At 42.7% G+C, this 13,857-nt stretch overlaps 1 protein-coding gene and 1 long non-coding RNA gene across 2 annotated transcripts; one reads left to right on the forward strand and one right to left on the reverse strand.

Moving 5' to 3' along the window:
* Positions 1–2,085: 2,085 nt before the first annotated feature.
* On the forward strand, positions 2,086–3,857 carry LOC140578160 (uncharacterized). The gene is made up of 3 exons (XR_011982204.1): positions 2,086–2,235; positions 3,177–3,416; positions 3,696–3,857. It is a non-coding gene; the product is annotated as an uncharacterized lncRNA (long non-coding RNA).
* On the reverse strand, positions 3,022–13,168 carry drd4b (dopamine receptor D4b). The gene is made up of 4 exons (XM_023842069.2): positions 12,319–13,168; positions 10,176–10,288; positions 7,523–8,115; positions 3,022–3,385 (listed from the first exon to the last, which is right to left on the reverse strand). The coding sequence occupies exons 1-4, from the start codon at positions 12,559–12,561 to the stop codon at positions 3,183–3,185; spliced, it is 1,152 nt and encodes a 383-aa protein (XP_023697837.1). The 5' UTR covers positions 12,562–13,168; the 3' UTR covers positions 3,022–3,182.
* Positions 13,169–13,857: the final 689 nt, after the last annotated feature.

The following is a 13,857-nucleotide window of genomic DNA, read 5'->3' on the forward strand; positions in this document are numbered from 1 at the left end:
CCCTGGTTGGCATAGTGGCACAGTGGTTGGCACTGTTGGCAAACACTTCTAGAGTCCAGGGTTAAAGTCTCTGCCCTTGCTCCATGCATGTGGAATTTGCTCATTCTCCCTGTGTCGTCATGGAGTTTCATCTAGATACTCCAGTTTCTGGCCCACAGGTTAAGGTGTATTGGAGTTCACACTGTAGGTGTGAATGGGGTATGAGTGTTCTGTGCTGGGTTATTGCCGGACTTGTGCCTGTAGCTTCCGGGTTAGGCTCCAGAACCCTGTGATTCTGCATATTTTAGTGGGTACAGAAAATGGATGGATCTACCTAGCCTGTGAGTGTTCTTGCTGTATACATAGTCACCTGAAGTTATAAAAGGGCAATGTCTTCTGGGTTCTTCAATGTCTTACTTAAAGAATGTCAAAGTATAGATGAAACCAGGCACTTCTGACTTTAAAACTTGTAGTGCCTAGAGGAGTGTAGAGCCAAAGCTTTTCTGAGCTGGTGAGGCTGGATTTTTGTCTTTGATACCCTTTATCGCAAGTTCTTTTCATTGTCTCATCCCTCCTGCAATCAATGGATTCGTTGTTTCAATACACCTGCAACATTCTGATTAAATAAAGCTGTCCTTATAACACAAACATTTAGAATGTAGAGGAAGTCGACTCATTGAGGTATCTAATTTTGATTAGATACCCGACTATAAAGGCCAATGGGTTTACGAACACAAAACATGCAGGTATAATGAATCGTGAACCCAATTTGTTCAGGTGAAAAGGCATGACCCATCAAAAGTAGTCACTCCTGACCTCTAGGGAATGTAGAAAATATAATACAGACACCAAGGTTACTGTCTGATATTGATGTCCTCTGTTTGTATTTGTAAGTGCTTTTCAGAATTCATGTATTTAAAAGCACAACTGGTCAATTGCATCTGTCTAGAGAAGATGAGATATGGCTGGCATCGTCAGAGGTTGTTTGTCTGTCTGCATTAGCGGGGATGCTGACAGTTATCGCTAGGGAGTGGATTCCGGAATGAGCAGGTCTCTCTGTGGACATTTAAGCATCTGGCAAGATATTTGAAATATCTTCTCTTTTTCTCTCCAACACAAGGTCAAAATAGCTCCTCACACCTTTGACGTAAAAAAACGATGCTAATCTGCATTCTCTTTTCATTCCTCATGATGAGAGGTGAAAGACATTATAATTACTTTAGTTTTGTTTCTTTTTCTCCAGGAAAAGGTGATATTGAAGCTTTACGGTTTCAGCAACCTAAGTCAAGTTTCTGCATAGCTAGGATTAGGTGCACCTTGTCACGGTTCAACGCTTATCTGTGACCAGTCTCTGGATGAGCTGGTTCAGCTTTGTTACTCTAAAACAGGAGTGGCCAATCTTATCCAGAAAGGACCGTTGTGTATGCGGGTTTTCACTGCAACTCCCTAATTAGATTGCTAATTAGAGGACTGATTGGCTGCAGAGCCCTCACACCTGGGTTTGAACAGCCGACCTAAAGACCCTTTGCGGATAAGATTGCCCACCCCTGCTTTAAAAGGTCTCCTGGGCTAATGTAATGGTTTTCAATCCTGTTCCTGGCACCCCAAGGGGAATGTGTTCATTAAACGCCATCAACCAGAATTTTTCTTTGACCTTTACAATAAACCAAACTATTACGCATAGAATCTTAGAGGGATCTTGGGTGGGCAGGAGATCCTGTCTTCCATATTTTCTGTCACTCGCTGGCTCCTTGGGATGATGTTCCTTCCTTTGGTCCATCTCTGTTGGCACAACAAAGCAGTAAAAGATGACTTCCACTAGGAGAAGTTTTAACGATCGTTTAGTGTGACCTTACTTTGACCCACAGTGCTCTGTATAATAAACGTGTTATATGCACTGAATAGAAAGTGGGTGGTGGAGATGAGATACAGGGCCGTCTCCTGACAGTTGGTCAGAGACTTCAGGGTTTTTAACTGTAATGGAAAATAACACACTCAGATTTGGTTTAAAGCCTCGTGAGGAATGATCCACCCTCCTATCTGCTCCCATATAATTGCATTTTACAAGTTAGAAGTGGGATGAGGGTGTCTCTCCCCCCCCGTGTCCTTGAGTTTGCTTCCATCCAAGTGGTGAAAATATAAAATGTGAGATATATATATATCCCAGCAGGTGACGGCAAAGGAGGAGGGCTCCTATTGGAAGACCTGGAAGAAGCAGTCTGCCTGGTGACCAATAGAGACGGCCCTCTGAGTCACGTAAGTAGCATGGTGGTGTGCTCTGATTGCTGTGTTGATGCCGCTGGCACGGTAATAATGCTACCCCCAGCTGTAAGATGGGAAAATGTCTTACGTCTCGTTTTGACATGAGTGCCGCATGCCTGCGCTGCCTGTGGTGAGCGGCAGGCTGCTACACAAACTTGGCTGTTTGTGAGTAGAGATTAGCTGCTGGATGCTGTATGATAAGATGGTGCTTCTGCTGGGTGTTTTTCAGTTCCATTCATCTTGCGGCTCTGCCAAGACCTTTTGTTTCCCCCCCAACTTCTGTTAGCCTAATTTGTGCTTCTGAGTAATTTGGTGGAAGCTATTTTTTTTTTTGACGGGGGACACATTAGCATTTGAGAGGTCTTGCCAACAGCGCTTTACTGATTTTTTTTAAACTAAGAGGTCTTAGAAAGATCTGGCACAAATGGGTAGGACTTGAGGCGACTAAACTGTTGAGAACATTGTTTGTCATTTTATGTCATGTAAAACGTATCTGGCGCAGTTTAATTACAAAACGACTGTGCATCATGGGACCGTGTTTATGACAGATGACTGCTGTCTGCTCTATGCCCCCCCCCAGCTTTATACAATTCTACTCATACACTGTTCAGGTTTGTTAAATTCTTTTATTTTAAATATCAATTTTGATTCCAAAGTATTAACATAAAAAACAGTAATGTTTTGTCTCACTAATGTACATTTGATTACACAGTGGAATGGGTTTCCTTGCTGGGAAAATTTCCACATATAGCATGGAGATTAGAAAAACTTCTGACGATGTCAGTATCCAGGAAAAAAAAACGATATCCATACAGTAATGCATGATTATTTCAAGAAGTACAAAATAACAATAAAAATATAAGAGAATTTTAGCGACTGTTTGTACAGTATAGATAAGTAATACAGTGTGTTTTTGTTGTGCTTTTCCCATCCAGCTGTGGTTAGCAGCAGCTAGGAATGAATTTACGGAAGAACTTCCTGAACTCCGTGTTGAAAACCGTGTAAATGACAGGGTTGATGGCGCTGTTGACGTAGCCCAACCAGGTGACGATGCTCATCAGGTGGGGAGAGATGTCACATGACTCACAAAGAGCTCGCATGGTGTGAACGACGAAGAATGGTGTCCAGCAGAAGAGGAAGGCACCTGGAATGAAAGAAAGGCATTATCAGCATAGGTATTGAATCAGCCGGCATTCCTTTGGGTTTCTTTCCAGCCTGAATCATCCCATTTTCAGAAGGGCAGAGGACATCACGGCATTTCCAGGGCTTATTTAACACTGAACCTGACTTGTGGTTGTTGGATTATCCTTGGATGTTCAGATTAGCCTAAAGAGTCTTTTACACTTTAAGTGAAACCGTAACTGACCAGTATCTTTTGCCTGTTGCTATGATCTGCCCCAAGTATAATGTTATTTTCTCTCTGACTCAGTCATAGTATTTCCTTTGTCTTCTAGAATAACATCACAGGAAACATTCTTTCAAAGGTAAAAGATAAATCTGTCAATACAAATGCAAATGCAGATGATCCCAGAAGTAAGTCTGAAGTTTCTATTTTCTTGAGTTATGAGACTTTTACTCAGACAACCTTTTCATTATGTGTTATAAACGTTCGAAGTAAATACAACGGACTTGAAATGGCTCCCAGCGGGAATTCAAAACTGGTAAACCTTCAGCTGCCTAACATCTGTGGACATTGATCTACAAGTAAGTACACTCCTTGATATAATTGTTTTAGTCATAATAGAGACGGTGTACGTGAATGGAAATGTAGTCAGGCAGGGAATTTTGTACACATGTCCATGCAGATTAGGAATCGTGTGGTATCCCCTACCTTGGTGAATAATTGAAGAATGCTAATGGGTTTTCTATAAATACCCAGTAGAAAGGCTGAGATTAATGGATTAGAAAACCTGTTTAGTTTTGGGAAACTCACCTCTCCTTCGAACATGCATATTTCAGCCTAAAAAGGAAAGCTATAGCTAAAGGGGCGGAGCTGAATCACAAACAGAAATGCCCCTTTATGTTTTATATGTGTCAAACAGACAAGCAACACTGGTTTTCCAGAAAAATAGGATTAAGCTTCGTTGTGAGGCTTCAAATCAAAATATACAGGCTCTACCTACTTAGATGAATGATATCATTGGTTCACAGACAATATCATAGAACTGAAGTACAGTGCTCTTCGACTTACGATGGGGTTATGTTCTGATGAACCCGTCTTAAGTGGAATATATTGTAATTTGAATATGATTGTCAAAGAATGTGAGCAAATAAGTAAAAAAAAGAATTATTGTCAATGAATAAGTATAAAGATATCATCCACACCGCTTGTCTTATTCAGGGTCACAGGGCTCTGGACCCAATAGGCAGGAGGCAGCAACCAACCCAGGGTGGGGCACCAACCAATCACAGGGCACACTCACAATTTGGTAACGCCAATTCACCTCAGCCTGCTTTTGGACTTTGGACTGTAGGGAAAACCCCACAATGACACGTGGAGAACATAAGAGACTCCACACACAGAGCCGTGGCAGAGACTCAAACACCGGTCAGAGGTGTGAGGCCACAGTGCTAACCACTGTGCCACTAACTGATAACATATAAATGAATACAAATTTAAAACACTGTACGATACGTTAAACACTGTATGAGATGTTCACACTTGCGACTGCTACACTGTACTTGAAGCGTTGCTGCTTGGATGCTTGTACGCTTGAACTCTGATGACTTGCATTCTTTTTATTATCTCTCTGCCATAAGTTTAAGACAAACGTTTCAGCATTGGGCCGGCATCCGGTTTAAAATTTTGGGCTATTAAATAGACTTATTGATTGATCATGTACTACAGGGGTTCTGAAGTTGTAACATCTGGAAGACTATTGGTGCTAGACTAGGTTCTAGGTGCAGGGGAGATCCTGTTAGCCAGAGCCACTCTGCCCTCGAGGTCTCCGACTCATCACTGCCTCGCTTAATGAGATTTGGCTCGACACCACGTGGACCTCTTTGTGTAATGCCTGTAAACCATTATTAAACTGCTGCTGACGTGCGAACGTGGGGTGTGGGCGAGTGAGGCTGACAAGAGAAAAGCATTGAATAAGCTAACAAAATGGCGATGATGGACTACATGGCCTGCCTTTCAGGTCTCCCCGTCCTTCCTTTGAGCGCCTCCATTGAGGAAGCTGAATCAAACCCGCGACACTTGTTATCACAGGACGTCGTTAACCCTTGCCTGAGTGACCTGCCGTCTGACGCAAGTGGCAAAAGGGGCACGCTTCCAAAAAAGAGAAACCTGGACACAGACAATGAGCTTAATTCTAAGTCAATTTCCCGTTGCTGCCAGTCGGTTAGGCCCGGACTCTGAATGGAAGGAGTTGTTGCTGAGTGCGTATTTCCACAAAGATGCTGACAGATTTTCATCTGGCATTCATGCACAGGCTCACAATGGGTGTTTCTTCAGAAATTCGGCCCGGTTTAATCCGAGCGTCGATGTAATTCTAATGCACACCACTCTGAACTCCCGCTGAACTTGCGCTTTGCATTCCTGGTCCATCAAACTTTTCCAATTATGTAAACCATTGGTTGGCGCTGCGTTGACAGTGCAGCTGCTTCAGATTCCAGTTGAACAGATTCAAATCCTCTAATGGCTCTGGAGGTGATAATGTGGCCCTGGCTGGCAATAAGAAATGTCTGGAGCACATGCATAGCCTCTGACTGGGGTTACTGGATGGGGGACCTCAACTTGGAATGAATTACCAAAGTCCTTCCCTGTCATGTCACGCCTGTCCTGGTGCCATTGCTTCATCGCCTTGCTTAAATCTCTTTCCTGGTCCTGTGTTCTGTTTATGTTCATGTAAAGCACTGCCCATGTGTCGAATTTAGTGTGTGTGTGTGTGTGTGTGTGTGGGGGGGGGGGGGTGTAAACATGTGGCTCAGAATTAATCAGCACAATTTTCCATCTCATCCCCCTTTAATTAACCCTTCATTTGGTGCAGGTGAGTGAACTTCAAGTGTGTCACTTTCCGGTACAGGTGGGGCAGCTGCATCATTAGCTTATCAGGTTGAGCAAGATGAGAACTAATCACAAATTTTCAGTTCCCATCAGCAGAAGGCGGCAGCCTTAAATTGCTGCTTAATTTGCTATTCAATTAGTATTCAAGCTGAAATGCCTTCGAAATTGAATATTGAGAAACGTGCCATGCCTTAAAAGTATGCAAAGAAACTTACATTATGTTCTTTTCTTGCCTTGACTATGCATTATGGAAACATCTTTAAAGCTTAAATCGACTTTAGGCAAATCTTACATAATAATTGGATTGCATCTGGGACTGGCCTTCGAAGCTTGTTAACCTGGGCTTAGAGTACTCCATGCAACTATGTAGACCCATTTTCACCATGTTGATAATACACAGACAAACTGACAGCCTTTATTTAGAGAATATTAATGAGCTGAAATAAGAACTTCTACAATAGATCTGTCCACTGCATGAAATGTCAGTGGGTTGATGTATTGGCCTGGTGCTGGTAGCACTTCACTGTTTGCAAAACAGTGGCTTTCTAAAGCAGAAAGCCAGATCTCAGCTGGTCAGTCAATCAGATAGTGCTTTGGATGATATCGCCAAAGTCATATTTCACAGGGCGGGATCGGAATAAAAACAGAAGGACGTCTGGTAGCTTTCTGATTATGGCTATTTGGTTTTCCCTAGTATGCAAATATTCAGGCTCACAAGGTTATGACTTAATATTATCAGAATCAAAATCGAGTTTATTGCCAAGTACGTTCACACATACAAGGAATTTGCTTTGGTGGTTGGTGCCAGACTTCGAGAGATGAGGTGGTTAATATATAAATATATATACTGTACATGGAGTATGTTCAGGTACTAATATAAATATAAATAGTTAGTCTATGTGGAATATGATACAGCAGTGGAAATATATACATATTTAGGACAGTGCATGCTTGTGCTAGGATGGAGAAATATACTGGGTCAGTCTTTTGACTAGTGAAAATCCAAAATGTTGCAGCCAATCAAATGCACTTGTCATTTTTTTATCTACAGACTGTCAATCTAGCCATTTCTTAGTCAAAGCTTATAAAAGATGACATTGACATCTTGAGAACTGGCAACTCTTGCACAGACTGAGATAATACTGACTTAATGGATATCCAATTGTCTCTGTGATTATTAATATGACAGCCTCATTCTACATGGCAAAGCTGCTATTTCTGATGCTGACGATCTGCTGAGTTTAATTAGTGCAAAAATGGAGTCTCACTCACCTACTACAACAGGAAGGACCTTCATGGCCTTCCTCTCCCTACAGTTGATCTTAGCCCTCGTCTTTTTGGGAGGGGCTTGCGCGTACACAGAGTCCGGGAAGGCCACTGTCTGGACTGTCGTGCTCTTGTACCCTGCGGGGAACGGGGACCCCGGCTGCGAGTAACACTCCCCGTCCTCAGCCTTGGCGTCCGCCAGCTCGCGTTCAATGACGGGGGGCATCGGCGGAGGCAGAGCCGCCAGGGGGGGCAAGGCGGCAGTGGCCGCCTGCTGCAGTTTGCGGCAGGCCAGGATGCTGTTCCGCAGCTTGGCCTTGCGTGCTTCCTCCCAGCGCCGAAGGCCCCGGAACATTCCGCAGTACAGCAGCAGCATGATGGGGCAGGGGATGAAGAAGGAGCAAACGGAGGAGTACACCACATAGTTGTTGTCCTCCAGCTGGCACCTGGAGGCATCCCGGTGTGGCACGTTATTGATGCCGAAGATGACGGGGGAAGCCACCGCCAGGGCCAGTATCCAGGTGGCCGAGAGCAGGATGACCTGCCTCTGGTCGATGTGCTTACGGTTGTAGGCGAGAGGAACAGATACCGCGATGAACCTGCCGGCATGGAGAAAAAGAGCTTTACTGTGAGCTATGAATTAGTGGTCAGCATTTTGTATGGATAATGAATTTCCTTTTTTTGACACAGAACTGAGCTACAACACCTACACACATTATGTATCCATCTTTGATGGGACCGTCCATTCATTTCTATGGGAAAAACCCTAATCCCAACAAGGACAACCTTAACCCCTACCCAGCCCTAACCATAACCACATGTAAAACAAAATACAAGACTTTTGGCATTTTTAGTTTTTAAATTGTAGTCACGTATTTTCATAAATTTGAGCTTCCCCTGTAGTGACCGAAAAAACGGTCACAATAACAGGTTTTTAATTACATTGTGGGGACATTTTCGCACACACATAACCCATACACATGCTTGTAATTATATCTTTGTGGGGATCATCTATCTACATACATACACACACACACACACACACATATGTGTTAGAAGCACACTCCCATAAAAAAATTTGTTCCTACTAAATTATGATTTGTTTTTTATCCCTTCTTAGTGACGTCCTCGGCTTGTTAATTATATGACGCTGGGTGCATTATTAATTGCATAATTATGAATCATTATTCGTGCTCTGAGCAGAGTGATACGTTTGTTCCATCATGTCATGACCTCACGGCGTCGTCAGCGGACTGCTAACGACGCAGAAGCTGTGCAGCACCCACTGGCCCTCGTGTGAAATGGCAGCTGTTGGTAGTGACGTGCGTAATGTGTTGTCCCATTTTGTGTTTTTATTCTGCTCTTCGGGACTTTGCCGAAGAGGAGAAAATAAGTGGGCCCCTTCTGTTAGAAAGCGTGGCCATTTTTCATAATCACTTAACTGAACCCGCAACCATCTGGGCAGAGAGGTACAGAATAGAGGGATGCGGCGTTTCGCTCCCGTGAGGATGTCCTTAATCAAGCAGCAAATTGACAGCTTCTCCACAACGTTACAAAGAGAAATCCTTGTTGTCTTTCTATGTCTGCCTTTTTTTAGATGGCTTGGAGGTTAATGTTCAGAGAAAAGGCTTTAAAGTGTAAATAAAACACTCATTTTAGATATTAAGACATTTGCAAAGGGTTATTTTGACCCTACTGACTTTCACATTTTGCCTAAAATACTTCCAGGAAAATACGTTTAAGGCACTATTGTGCTTTCCTATGACGTGGCTCTGCTAACAGCCTCAAAGGATTCTAGGAAGATTCTGCATGTAGTCAGAATCCAGTGCTTTTACAAGAACAAATGAATGAACGTGAAGTGGTGAAGACTATGTTAGATATGATGTGAATATGGCTGCAGTGTTAGCTCCCTTGTGTCAGATGGCCTCTGCAACTAGTGAGGGTTTGAAATCCATGGAGGGGAGGATTAGGCACTACCTGGTCACACATGTCCTTACAGCCGTCCATCATTCATAGCCAGCTATCCAGTACAAATCTGGCTCTCGCTTCCAAATCCAGGTCATGTTTTCAGTTCTCCCAGGTAGTTAGTTTATTAAGTACTGATTCTGATTGGCCAGAGCAGCTTCACACCTGGCTCACAGGTAAAGGAAGGCTGGAAAATTAGCAGTGCTACAGTGATTTGAATAGCCCTGCAGTACAGGGGCATGATGAGCATGGACCCTATAACAGGAAACACGAGGCACTGTACACTGGACAGGATGCCAGTCCATCACAGGGTCCACGCAAACGACGAGCAATTTAGAGCAGTGTTTCTCAAACCAGTCCTTGGGGACCCACAGATGGTCCATGTTTTTGCTCTCTCCCAATTCCCTGAGAGTAACACTGATTAGGAGTAACACTTTCACTTTTCTTGATCGCAGGAGGAAAACTGGAGTACCTAGGAAAAGCCACACAAACTGGGCCAGTGGGATTCAAACCTCCAGCACTGCAGTGCAAGTGCTAACCACTGCAGTTGAAATTTCATACTAATCCCATCTGTCTTGGATGATTCCAAAGCCTCACTTCTCCCTCGTCATGAACCTCAAGCACTGTTGGGGTGGAAAGTATATAGCAGGTCAAACAAAGACAATGGCTTATAAATTCAGAGTCTAGGGCCCACCTGTCAACACTGATAGCACATAAGTTGAATATGGAGGCTGTGCACAACATCACATCCATCGTCATCAGTCCGTCGCAAATCACCATGTTCAAGGCCCAGACGCCACCCTGGAACTGCAGAGAGGAGAATCAGGCCGGTCCGAAGCACAGGCGCAAGGGCTCCGCATATCCTAGAATAGCTCCTTGTCAAATAAATCATTCTCTAGTATTTTTCTTAACTTTTTTGCAAGTGTACCTGTTCAAACAACTTCTGTTTTCACTGAGATACATTTACAACAAATTTTAAGTGATGGTTCTGGTTCAAATCCTAAGAATGATGTAACTGTAATGTTTAGATTTATTGTCATGTAGTGACAATATTGTTACCAGGAATGGTAACCACCTCAGCTTTACACAAAAAATAAAATAGAGCAACGTAATTAAATAAACCGTATTTATATTGTAATTAATGGTCTTAGGTCTTAGCCCTTTGCCACTACACCACTGTCTACCATCACGGTTTCCTATGTTGCCAGTAGTAAGCAGCTAAACTATCATCTCCAGGTACTGGAGAGGGGCAGCCAGAGTGTGTGGTGGGTGTGTAATACCCTTCAGCTTCGGATGGTCTATCTGGCCTGGAACTGTACTTGGAGACCCAGAATTTGGGACAAGTATCTGTTATGGGCTGTGTTTTGGAGTGTGTGGGACCCACGTGGACTCAAGCGTTAGCTGCTGACCTATAATACACAAAAACACATCTCCTTCTTGTGTTATTTTATTTTTTTGGCTGATTGTGTGTTTGTAGTTGAGACCATAATGCCAAATTCATTGCTACCCATTGATATAAATGTATAACAGTAACAATTAAATATCTGTATATGAAATTGTTACAAAAGCAAAAAAAAAATTTTTCTGATCGTAAATAAATGCCCTTTTTAATTCCATTGCATCTTAAAAATGAACCAGAAGACTTCACAAGGCGTCAGAAAGGGTTTAACGTGTCAGCAAACGTATTTCAAACAATGGGTAGTACTCCAAACAGCTCAGTAGATTAAACAGCTATTATGACCACCGAAGTAAGTAGATAAGTGTCTGGAATTAGGGCGGCTAAGTCTGACGGACCGTGCGGTACAGCAGTTTATATGAGCCTGTGGTCCAACCTTTCAAATAAACGTCCTAAGTGCAAAGTTACTTCATCTCTGTTTTCTGACCGAGATGTTGATACGAATCATCATACCAACTTTGAGAGAATTTTCCAGTCTTCGTTTCTCAGCCATATTCTTGAGCACTAACATTCTCAAAGTGTTGGGGCTATAATACATTGTTTTACACTTATTAAAGCTAACAGACAGCCTTAATATTCTATGTATATAATTTGTAGCAGGGAAGCTCACTGGTTAGCACTGTGGTCGCACACCCCCAGCACTGGGGGTTCATATCCAGCACCTGTTCTTTGTGAGTGTCATTTGCATGTTCTTCCTGTGTGATCTGCAGTCCAAAAACATGCACTTAGGTGAATGGAGGTTTCCAAATTGCCCATCATATGTGTGCCCTGTGAAGGACTGGCATCCTGGCCAGGATATACCCCTTGTGTTGTACCTTATGTCCTCTGTGACCCTGTACTGTATAAATGACAATAAGATAGTTGCATAATTTGTGGTATTGCCTAAGGGATTTATCTAATTTACGTATTTACAATATCCTTGTTAATTGCACTGTGAATTCTTGTGTATTATTGTGAACATATTAATACATTTTCATATCCTTATTTTTCTAGCCGTCTGTATTCATAGAACTATAGTTAGTACAACATAAAGAGCGCATAATTTTTCTCATTTCCAAGTGCCATTAAACTTACAAGACCTGGAAATTTGCTAGAGATTAGATGGGAAGCGGTCATAATCAACGGTCTAGTACTATGGCCAGTCTTAACATTAAGATATGTTTAATACCATGACTTTCGGAAAAAACACAAGCAACCTTCCAAATTATACAGGATGACCGGGAAATCGCAGAAACTATCGTGTCCAGTTTGGTGCGTCCTTGATCAGACTTTTAATTCAATATTAATATACGCCTGCGCACCATCGGCGTCGCACAGACATATGTAATAATACATAATATACAAGACAATGTTACGATAGTATTTTTTGTCATGTACTCACCTCCGCATATACATAGAGTGGCAAAACCAGTATTGCCAACAGTAAGTCGGCAACGGCCAAACTGACTATGAAGTAGTTTGTTGTTGTTTTTAAAGCTTTTTCCGTATATACACTAAGGCACACGAGCAGGTTCCCGCAAATGATCACGACGATGAGCAATGTCCCAAAGACCAGAGCGGGAAGATTATAGCCTGGGTCCGCCTGCTGCGCGGTGCTGTTGAAAGCGGAGAGGTTTCGGTGCATGTCTGCAAACGGCCGCCTTCGCGCCGGTCGGAGGTCCAGTCCCCGCTCCGAGCGAAAGCGGATCCCTTGCGACGAGTTTTCATCTAGGCATATTTTCCAGAAACCCCCCAAGTGCTGGTCATCGACGAGTTTTCTTAAGACGACTGATTCTGTATCTGTGTTTTAGTTGAACATTCAGCACCGTCAGCGGGGACAGAGCTCAATCCCATCCCTACCAGCTTCCCTCCGAACAGTTATTCCAAAACTTCTAGTTGGTACTTGATTTCCCTTTTCGTGTGATCGCAAGAAAAAAATCATTAAGGTTCTAGAAATATTTCTGTTAGAATGAATGGAGCATATAAATCTCCTGTAGCCACAAATTAAAAATAAAAAGTCTTTACCTACAAGCGGAGGTACAGCATGCTTTAACCTGCAGTGCGCTATTAATGAACAGCGAAGCTGTAAAGGCAAAGCACTAAATCCAGCGGCTCAAATCTGCTTACAGCTCTGTTTACTGTAACTCGTCTCTCCTTGGAAAGGGAACTGAGGTTGGAGTGAGAGGAACCTCATAAGTAGCATCCACTAATTTCGCTTGGATCGCCCTGTAGCGCCACTAACGAAACGTGGGCTGAGGAAAACCCCTTAGTCACACAGACATTGGCTACTATAATTGTCTTACCAATTATTAACCAATTATTATTGTCATCGCCAGCGGAGACGGGCGAAGTTCCCGTCGCCCAAGGCATATTAATCCTCAATGGAGATTCTTCCAACCAATACCATTCGTGTAATGTCATAATTACGACAATGACTTGTCTGCTTCTTTAACTATTCGCGAAGATTGTAAGGATTAAAATAAGACTATAAGTTATTGAATTGTTAGGCTATATAAAGCGGTAGGTTACATGCACGCGGTGATAAAGTCAAGAAATCTACAAGTTGAGCATTTAAGTCAGTCATTGAAAGCTACATGTATTTATATACAATCTATTACAGCCGTTCGTTGCAATAACTGAATGCATTCTAAATTTGGATACGTTTTATCTCTCGGTTTATAAATTTAGTTGTTGGAGCCGGGTGAGTCTGTACATGAACGCTGTTTCAAAATACCTGTGGTCTTTCTGTCTATTAAATAAAGGAGTGCTATTATATCACAGGCACCGTCATTTTTGAACATATCGCCTTAAACTGAATTTGTGACACCCTGCGAACTGTTTGGTAAATCGGGAACACTCGCCCGATTCAGTTCACATACCATTAGATACTTTGCTGATAGTAAACGTTGCTGTAAATAGAACAATTACAGTTTGTCGAAAG

Source organism: Paramormyrops kingsleyae, chromosome 13, assembly GCF_048594095.1.
Source record: "Paramormyrops kingsleyae isolate MSU_618 chromosome 13, PKINGS_0.4, whole genome shotgun sequence".
NCBI lineage: Eukaryota > Metazoa > Chordata > Actinopteri > Osteoglossiformes > Mormyridae > Paramormyrops > Paramormyrops kingsleyae.